The following is a 10773-nucleotide window of genomic DNA, read 5'->3' as shown; positions in this document are numbered from 1 at the left end:
TCTTTTATGTTTGTATTTAAAACAGTTTCTTGTATGTTAGTGTTTTGTGGGTTACCATTGAGTAAAGCATGCTATCACAATTATCTTATGGCTATGCCTACCAAGTTGGTTAATGCCTAAAGTTCAGGAAATCCAGTGTATCAGTTTAGGAGTTAGTGCTACACATCATTATTGGATGAACATCCTGTCCTTAATTAAATTGAGTTCATCCAATTATTATTATTATTATTATTATTATTATTATTATTATTATTATTTGAGAGTAGTAAGAGATCTTAACAGGTTTACAGCAGTACAAAAAAAAAAAAAAAAACATACAGGTAAAAATACAATTATTTGTATACAATGTACCATAAATGATGCTGTTCCACTGTGTAAGTACAGGATAGATGTCTGACTATTTTAAGATGAATAGAGGACGTCCTTTGAAGAGACTAGTTCTTTACACCACTATCCTATAAGAAAACATTCACAGAAGTTAAGAGAAATAAACATGACTGACGTTTCAGTTAAACACACACACACACACACACACTTTAATTTTTCAGTTAAAAATCCAGTCATCTTCTCTAAACAATTTACACATTCCAAGGAGCAGTACTGTCCTATATATTTAGTTATTCATATTTTTGCAATAATGACTGAATGAAACCACACCACACATGCGCATAGACAAACCAGTAATTCTCACCTGTTACATCCGCAACGACAAGCTCAACTCCAACACATAATCCTGCTATAACAAGAAACTCAATTCCATCTGCCATGAAAAATACAAATTAAAAAGCCATTATTACGAGAGACTGATATGAGTAAACATATAATACCCAAGTAGGACACTCACTAGAGCCAGTTCCACTTAAGCTCTTTTCACTGATAACTATGATGCTGTACTGCCGACAGATGCTGCTGCTGTTGGTGATGATCTTTAGCTCATAATCTCCAGAGTCTGTGGTTCTGGTGTCTGTGATGGTCAGAGATCCAGTCTGATTGTTCAGTTTCAGTCTGTCTCTGAATCTCCCGTCAGCATCTTCTAACTCATCATCTGTAAAGATCTTGCTGGCATCTCTATCAAAAACAGCGATGAAAGTATCATGAAAATACCACTTCTTCAAATCATTTGTGTTTTTTATTACACCAGGATCCAAAGTGACAGATTCTCCCTCGTTCACTCTCTTAGTCTTCATTTCATCCGTCTCTATTGAGAGAAAAAAAAAAAGATAACAAGAACTTGGAAAGGAAATCATAAAACGTTCTGCACAACAAAACAATACCAGACTCTGAACAGAAATAATTGTTGACATTTATACACAAGAAAACAATTAATTAAATTAATAAATGGGAAAACTAGAAAATACAAATTAAAAGTCCCCATCCCACAAACTGAAAGCATAAGTCATTTTGAATCACTGTCGTAATATCAAACACATTGTGAATAAGAATGAGGAACACTGAGTTTTTAAACATTTATTATATGACTCACTCCGGACAGTGACTCGAAAGATATTTTCGCTCATGCTGTTGGTTTTGATGATCTGTAATTTATATTCTCCAGAGTCTGTGTTTGTGATGTTCATGATGGTCAGAGATCCAGTCTGATGATCCAGCTTCAGTCTGTCTCTGAATCTCTCAGTCCCTTCATTACACTCAACATCTGTACAGTTCTTCCTGAGAAGGTCACTGATTTGAGCGATGCGAGTATCATCAAAAAACCATTTAATCTTTTCTTGCTGTTTTGTTTTAACATCAGTGTGAAGAACGACTGAATCTCCCTCCATCAGTGACACTAAAACACTGTCTTCAACACCACCTGCTGCACCTGGAGAAGAAATGACATGTTCACTATAAATAACTCTTAAGAAAGCATATACAAAGGGCACCATGCATTTCCCCCCTATAAAGTTCTTATTTTTAAATGTGTTGTGTAAGCCTTTGTCAAAGACAATTTTCTACCATTCTAGGGTAGACAATAAAGCTATATATATATATATATATATATATATATATATATAATCAACTTTTGCTAGCTTATGAGAACTTACACAAATATGAGAAATAAGATCAAGAAATTTCAGGAAACAAAAAATTTAACAGAAAAGAAACCACAGTTAAAAAGAGAAAAAAAACATCATGATTACATTACCATCCTGATTAAAAAGGTGCACAAGAAGGACAATTTTCTTTATTGTCCCTCTTAAAAGCTGAAGTAATTGTTTCTATTATGCCTCAAAAACCATTAGTCATTTATAGTCTACAGAGATATTGTTTTTGTTTAGTTTTTCTCAAGGGAAATCAACCAATTAATTCTTTATAGTTGTCTCTGCAAAATAAGCTGGGACAGAATTAGGCATTTGAACACAGAACAATCACATTAACTGCTTATGTTCACTGTGTTTACAGGAATGCCAGGTCTGGCATTTTAAATGTTTCGTTTATATTTTGACCATTTGGGCACGCCCCCAAAAATAAAGCGTCAGTCGCTGCACATTTAGCCCCGCCCACATCCAAGTGTGATGTCAGAAGCCACGTCAATGTCCATATCATAACCTTGTGATTCCACATCCCCTTCCCGGGGAAACCTGGAAGTATGTTCAAGGAATGATGGCATTTTCGAGAATCTAGGTAAAATAATGTTATTTTTCATTTCACTAATCAATGTTTTCTTATCTTTTGTAAAGGATGGTTAGGCTAAAATGGGCAAAAAAAAAAAAGAAGAAAAAAAAACTATCATGAATTATAGATGAACAGTTCTTTATAATGCAGTACACAATTCATATAAATATACTGCATAGAGATTCCTGGATCTGATAGATTATTCATGGACATGGCATGTCCTTCGAGTCTTGTTCATCAAGAGAATTTGCTTTGAATGTGTCCAAGTCCTCCGGATACGTAAAGAAGAATAAAAAGACACCCCTTGCTTCATCTGATTCTCTGCAGTTATCTGGTGAGACTGCAGCAGAGATATCCGAACCTCTCATCCCAGAACTTCTCTGCATCAGGCTTGGAGCGAAAAATGTGTAGGATGCTGTAAAACATAACAAATCAACATTGAAAAAATGCAATAAAATGACAAAAATGTCACAAACACCCCTGCACCTTTGGGTAGCCTCACATATTACAATAATAATCTCTTGACGTTTGCCATTAAAATAACCAAGACTGCCTGAAATGAACTATGATACCGACAATAAAATGTACAAGCTGCAAACCATTTCTTATTGGTTAAAATGAACGGAGAGTATCTCTTGTTTTTCCATGGGTGCTTGATCATTTATTTATGTGTATTTTGTTGCCTTGTACCCACATGTGCAATGACAATAAAGTTTAATCTAATCTAATTTAATTTAAACTCCTGAGCACCTTTAAGATCGGCAGGCCTGGATTGGCTAATCAGCAGCACCGGGGGGGATTCCCGGTGGACCGGTCTATTTTTGACCAACGCATTACAGACACGCTAGGTTTCCCAAGGGAGACAAACTTAGAGAGGTTACAATCATCCAGGTTTAAATCACACTCAAATTGATTTGATTTGGACACAATATTTAAACCGAAGCTCGCAGCAGGCTGCTATGCACACTGGGCCAGCTGACCAATCACAACACATTTCGTATTTGATCCAGGAACTATTCAAGCCGTTCATGTCAGAGAGGAGTTGTAATAATGTAAAAGCTGTTCATTCACTTATTTTCCATTTCTGGGGTCATTTGGCAACCCTAATGATGATGTAATTATGGGTGGGTGAGAGATGAATGTTACTGCATGGTCATTCTTATGACACAAATAAAAATGCCTCATCAATGCACTTTGTTCTTTATTTGTAGGGTTCTTGGGATGCAGGGCTATGGCATTGTGAAAGAAAACACAGCAGAGTTGCTAATGCACATGCACACAAACTAGGCACACATAAAAAATTGTCAATGTTTTAAGTATAAAGACCAAAGATGTTTTACTTACCGATTGGGCAAACAACTTCTTATTCTTTTTGGCTGTAAGCAAGCAGACTTTTTTTCTTTTTCTTTTCTTTTCTTTTTTTAAGGCAGACAACTTTATCCATTTCCCTTAGACATGTTTTCAAAGTAATGAGAACAAGATGAATTTTGGACATAGTTATATGGGCGTGACCACAAGCCATGGCTAATGTAGCCTACGTCACGCTTGGATGTGGGCAGGGTGAGATGTCGTCGATCAAAAACAAACAAACAAAACAGTAATAAATAATAATAAAAAAATGTACCCTCTGCCGTGAAATAAAACTAGCTCCCTTTCGTAGTTAAATATGCTTTTAACAGCTCTTATTAAATATCAGGCATGTCATGAAGTTACGTTACATGATTTGACTGATTTGGACGTTAAATTCGGACACTTTTAACGTTATAAAAAGGTGATTGATCGAGCATCACTGTGTTTCATATCCGTTATCATGTTTTAAAAGTACTTGTAAATCGAAACCGAAAGTAAAATACGATTCATTGTACAGTTATAAAGGTCTTAAAACAACATTAAGAAGAAGTATAAAGAAATAACACGTCGACTAACACTGCGCTACATTCGCCATTGCGACTTACCAATCTGTAAAACCCACACTGCGATGAAAATGAACAGCGTCATCACACTTTCTCTGAAAAACCAATCAATAAAATAAAATGAAAGTAAAAACTAAAAGTCCCGTTTTCGTGTTGACAACATCTACGAACGGATGTAGGGTAACATTTCCTGAATGCGGTGCATGACTTTTGTTGTAGCTGTCAGTTGATCATGATAGGCTGAGCAACATTTATTTATTTATTTATTATAATGGGTCAAGGATCCAACTATGGACATATTCGTGTTCCCCGTAGAAACTCGCCTTTGCTTTAAAGTAAAAAAAAAAAAAAAAAAAAAAAAAAAAATATATATATATATATATATATATATATATATATATTATATATATATATATATAATATATATATATATATATATATATATATATATATATATATATATATATATATAATAGTAATAGTAATAATATATCTTATGATTATAGACTACCTTTAAAATATATATTAATACACTTTTTCTGTGTAATTCTTCACATCTGTTACAGTACTGTAAGCATACTACTATAAGATAATAAGAAATGTCAGCACTTTAACACTCCAAAAGCCCTCTAATGAAAAAAAAAATATGATTTAATAAATTATACACCTATTGACAGTAGGATTTACAGTTTTCAAAAAAAATATTTTTAAATGATTAATTGTATTTGACTGTAAAGCTGTTCTGTGTAGGAGGGAAGTCAAGCTGTGAGGTTCATGACAACAGGACAGGAAGAAAGTCTTCATCTACAAACCGAACACACATCAAACAAATGGCCTTGCACAAGCTGCTCGTCTACCCACACAGATCAAACTAATTTTTAAAAGAAAATCAGCCCACAGCAGGTTTCATTTTGACTCGGATGTTGAGCTGCTCATGTCACACTTCTGTAAGATGCACTATGAGAGATGGATAGTCAGAAACGTCAGAAACCATCAATGTTTAAAAATTCAAAAATCTGTTTGATAAAGATTTTTATTTTTGACACACTGATAGATTTCAGCAATCTTATAAGATCACTGCATGGCACACTGTGCAACATCTGATAGTCAACTGTACGATTATGACATCTATTGACTCGAATGCAGCAACACTTTTCTATAGAAAAATAAAACATCATTAGCATGTGCTAGTCATAAACAAAATGAGCAAAATGACACCACTTTTGACAACACTGACATTTGCAGCTTTTATGTGTGCTAAAAAAAGTGGGAGTGGCGAAAGTGGAAGAAATAAGAGCTTGAGGTAAGCAGTTTTATGTTGTAGTGCCATGTCGCGTGGATTTCATGTCGCATTTTTATTGGTTGGTCAGTTATTTGAACATTAAATGTTTGTTGGAAGTGTGCGTACACATCCATCCTATAATGATAAAAAAAACCACCCAGTATTTTTTTTTTAATCCCCATTTTAAACTCCCCTTTCTCAAATCAGGCTGTTCTGAGATTCCTGTCAGTAGTTTTGCACTGGCCCCTCCCACAATGGTTGATTGACAAGGCCGTCTTACCTTAGAGCCGCCCTGAGTGAGGAGTGAGATGCCACTATTGTGTCAACTCTGGTGCAGGGAAAGAAGAATGTCTCCGATTAATTGATTGAGGTGTTTTGTTATTGGATGTAATAATGAATAAAGCAGTTGTCATTTACTCCTGACGTCTGAAGACGCAGAGGATAAACGTTACTTACCTTTTTTAAGGGAATGTGCTGATCCCTGGTCTGACTAAAAATGCATCTGTTTGCGTGAATCAATCGTGATCCAGCCTCATCTACAGAAGAAGTGAGTATAAGGGTTTTTATGAATCTTACCAAATTGTCTTTCCCAAAAATGTGGCAGTTTCGCGGGTGAAGTTTACAGTCTGCTCGTCACCTCACGGAAGAGAGGGGCGGGGTCAGCCAAGCTCATTAGCATTTAAAGCGACTTGGACTAAAAAACAACTTACTAAAAATTCACAAATTCTGAGTGTGGGTCACCATACTTGGCCGAATGTCACATCACTTTTTTCACTTTAACTTTGAAGCACAAACAAACCATTTATAAGAGCTCTTGATGCACAGATTGGATTTAAAACACATTTCAGCACGTTCACATTTCTACACACATTCAGGATATTGTTTTGATTTGTCATGTCACCTGTGTATGTTGCTGTGTTTAGTCATTCTGAATGGATTTGTATACTGTAGTAGGTACAGTATAAGTGGTCAACTAAAGGCAGTTGGTTTAGTTTTTTTTTTGGCATCTCCATGTGGTCTTGTTTAGTATCACAACCTGATTTGTCGCGGTAAATCACATACACAATTGCACGCACACAATTGTAACACGTGTACAGTGTGTGTGTGAACTAGGAGGGTCAAACCCTTTCAGGGAGGATTCACACCAGCGCCCGTGTTATCAGAAGGTCTTATTAGATCAGAGTTTTAGCTGAACATCTGAAGGAAATGTCTCTCACGCTTGTTTTTCTCTGTTTGTGTAGTCTGACTGGTAAGTTACAGATGCATTTTTACAGCTTCTTTTATTTTCAGTTCAAAGAAATGAAGCACCCGCTGCTTTTGCAAATACACAGAAATTAATGAGAGACCTACTTTGGATTCAGATCTCTTTTTAGTGAGCCTGTTATAATGAGCCAAATATAAAAATATGAAGCTATGGAAGGTGTTTAGCAGAATTAAACTTAGTTTTACCCAATTTTAATTAACTTATTAATGTCACATTTAATTAAAAATATTAAACATAAAATTATTGATTAGCACACATCTGTCTGTTCATGTGTCGACTTTCATTTTGTTTAGTGTCTCTGCTGCGGTTAAAGTTTACAAACTGATTTCAGGCTTTTTTAAACCAACATGAATCAGTGTAAAATCTGTTTGTTCATCAGGTGTGTTTGGTGAATCAGTGTCAGTGATGGAGGGTGATACTGTCACTCTAAACACTGAACTTACTGAAATACACAAAGGAGCTAACATAATGTGGTATTTTGGAGTGGAAAAATCTATGATAGCTGAAATCAGTGGAGTTTATGGAATCTTCACATCTGATGTTCCTGATGAGAGATTCAGAGACAGACTGAAGCTGGACAGACAGACTGGAACTCTGACCATCACAAACATCACAATTCAACACGCTGGACGCTATGAAGTAGACATAAGTGGAGTGGAACCGTCGACACAAAAATTCAGTTCAAAAAAATGCAGTCATTCAATTTCTGTTTATGGTGAGTTGACACAATTTTCTGAGCACTGAGCACATTCGTGTTTTATAAATTAATATTTTGGGTTGAAAAAATTATGGAAAAAAGTCTCACATATGCTTGATTATCCAAAAACGAAAAAAATGGAGCCCCGCACATTACATGAAGGAAAAAAATTTAATCTAAATCGTGCGCACGATTTACTAATTCGTTCCCTCAATGTACTAAAATGTGCACACGATTACCACTGCGTTCCCTCGATTTACTTTTTCATTCACTCGATATATAAATTGTGCGCACGATTTGCTAATTCAATCCCTCGATTTGCTAAATCGTGCGCACAATTTAGCAAATCGAGAGAATGCAATAGTAAATCAAGGGAATGCAATAGTAATCGTGTGCACGTTTTAGTACATTGAGGGAACAAATTAGTAAATCAGGCACACAATTTATTTATTTTTTCTTGCATGCCATGTGCGGGGCTCCATACAATGCAGTGAATTTTTGAAGGATTTAAAAGCATAAGTGAAGCTTATGATTCCATAAAACACATGAATTCTTCTGTTTAAAGTATAGTGTATTATTTTGTGCAGTAAAGCTTGATTACATTTTTTTTTTCAATGGCTCCATGGTTTATGGTGTTGTAAAAAGGTGTAAAATCTTTAAGTTGACATTTAAGTTTCCAGTTTGACCCTGTTGACTTTCAGTGTGAGTGCCTCAACATAACCTCAATTTCTTAAAAAAAAAAAAAAAAAAAATATATATATATATATATATATATATATATATATATATATATATATATATATATATTATATATATATATAATCACATTAATGTGTGTTTGTGATAATCATCATTATGCCATAACGCTGTTGATTGAGCTTAATTTGTTCTGAACTCTGAATATAATTATTATACTATTTTCAAGTTTATAGTTCATTTTACAGAAACGCTTACTGACCGTCAACACACTAAATCTGAAACAAGACTGATGTTAGATGTTCTTATATTTGTGCTCTTGCATGTTTTAATTTTTTAGCTCGTCTGCCCACTCCTAACATTACCAGAGATTATTCACAAAATCTTTCTTCATCATCATCATCATCATCTTCATCACAGCAGAATTGTTCACTGGTGTGTTCAGTGGTGAATGTGGGTGATGTGACTCTCTCCTGGTACAAAGGAAACAGTTTATTGTCCAGCATCAGTGTGTCTGATCTCAGCATCAGTCTCTCTCTACCTCTGGAGGTGGAATATCAGGAGAAAAACAGCTACAGCTGTGTGATCAACAATCCCATCACAAACCAGACCACACATCTCAACATCACTCAACTCTGTCACACATCTTCAGGTACCTCTGTGTTAATATTAACGATGATTAACTGAGCTGATCTATCAAGTTTAATAGTGTTTGTTGTAGATCGGATGGACAGATTCACCCTCACTAATGGCTCATTTTGTTAATTACAGATCAAGGTTTACCATTAGGTTTACCTTTATTGTACATAGTGCTGCTATCTGCAGCTGGATCTCTGTTGATTGTAGCTGCATTCATGATGTGCTGCATCTGCAAGAAATACAGACAAACAGGTCAGGAGGCCAAACAATTCATATTCACAAACATTTAAGACACATGTTTCAATATAGTATTGAAAACTTGGTCATTTTAACACATGTGTGTAATATTGTTAATGCAGTTGAGATCCAGGAGGAAGACAGAACTGATTCAGCATTGCGTAAACCAAAAACAAGAAAAACGGTAAGAAGCTGCGAGAAGTCATAATTATTTAGTGTAATTGAAGTTTGCCGATTGAAGTTAGCAGCAGTTGCAGTTGCAGTTTTTTTTTTTTTTTTTTTTTTCATAAAAGGACAGCCAATAGGGACTTTCAGGTCACAAGTCAAGTAAAACGCATTGTATATCTTTACTTATATCCTAAGGATTTCTTTAGCATAAAAGAAAAACCTATAATTTTTACTCATACAAACTTTTTTTATGGGGGGGGTGGTTGCTATTGCTACACATACAGTACAGTGCAACGGTTTTAGCCCACTACTATTTATTTTATTTGCATATCTTAAATTAGGTGTTATTAATGGGGTGTGGCCTACATTTTCTAAGGTCATATGTAAACAGTTCCAACTCTAAATAAAGTGGTTTGTTAGTCTAAAGTAACATACAAAGGTATCTTCTGTACCAGTAGATAGTTAGAGGAAAGAAAGTAGGACACAAGCTGTTAGCCCATGTTTCTGTGCTGAATTCAGGTCTCGAGCTGCAGCTGCTCTGCGGTTCATGATCATCTGAGGCGAAATGCAGCTTTAGAGGTCAATGGTTGATTTGTAGACACGCTACAAGTAGCTACACTATCTCTGCTGTTTTGTGTCGAAAGAGAGTCATTCTCAGTCTGTCGTTAGGAAGTTTAAGAATGATATGTTTGATGTTTTGACGGCATAAAAAGTCATGTGATGAACGGGATTGATGTCATTTTCTTCTTGCTGCATCTAGTTACATGTTAGTATCTGTTCTGTTTTCAACAAAACAAAAAAAGGCTGTGTTCAGTTAATAAGGTTTCCGTTCTTAAGGTTTATTTAAGAGAATAATAATGCTATTCAGGTTATTAGTTTCCTGTTGCATAATTAAAACTCCTGTTTGAATGCATTTCTCCTTGCAGAAATCAAAGGTGGATCATGTGTATGAAAACATACCCAAAAAGCGATGATCAAATAGGCCGACTATCTCCTTCAGACAATTCTAGAGGACAATACCGAAGAATGTATTATTTTCTTAGATATCCCTGTTTTGTTTTCACTCTTTGTATGATATCTTTGTAGTTATTATGTCAAATAAAACAGATTTTATTTAGTTGCATAGCCTACAGAAATTTGCCTGATTATAATTAATAAATATCATATTATTCCTACCCTCACCACGCTCCATTGGCTTTCATTATTTTTTTGTTGTTGTCTGTTTATTTATTTTCCAAATAACTGAATATGGAGTGCATTACTG

The 10773-nt window shown here is 35.1% G+C and overlaps 1 protein-coding gene and 1 long non-coding RNA gene across 3 annotated transcripts; one reads left to right on the top strand and one right to left on the bottom strand.

The window, feature by feature from the left end:
• Positions 1-523: 523 nt before the first annotated feature.
• Positions 524-4730, bottom strand: LOC113039553 (uncharacterized). 2 transcript variants are annotated; one of them, XM_026197460.1, is made up of 4 exons: positions 4569-4730; positions 1484-1819; positions 845-1198; positions 524-760 (listed from the first exon to the last, which is right to left on the bottom strand). In XM_026197460.1, the coding sequence occupies exons 1-4, from the start codon at positions 4609-4611 to the stop codon at positions 618-620; spliced, it is 876 nt and encodes a 291-aa protein (XP_026053245.1). In that variant the 5' UTR covers positions 4612-4730; the 3' UTR covers positions 524-617. The 2 variants fall into 2 exon arrangements, with proteins under 2 accessions (XP_026053245.1, XP_026053244.1); XM_026197459.1 differs by lacking the exon at positions 4569-4730 and having other exon boundaries at positions 1484-1955.
• Positions 4731-9267: 4537 nt separating this feature from the next.
• LOC113040642 (uncharacterized) lies at positions 9268-10690 on the top strand. The gene is made up of 3 exons (XR_003275267.1): positions 9268-9356; positions 9464-9525; positions 10436-10690. It is a non-coding gene; the product is annotated as an uncharacterized LOC113040642 (long non-coding RNA).
• The last annotated feature ends 83 nt before the right edge of the window (positions 10691-10773 follow it).

Source organism: Carassius auratus, chromosome 22, assembly GCF_003368295.1.
Source record: "Carassius auratus strain Wakin chromosome 22, ASM336829v1, whole genome shotgun sequence".
Classification (NCBI taxonomy): Eukaryota; Metazoa; Chordata; class Actinopteri; order Cypriniformes; family Cyprinidae; genus Carassius; species Carassius auratus.
This window is presented reverse-complemented; position numbering and strand designations above follow the sequence as displayed.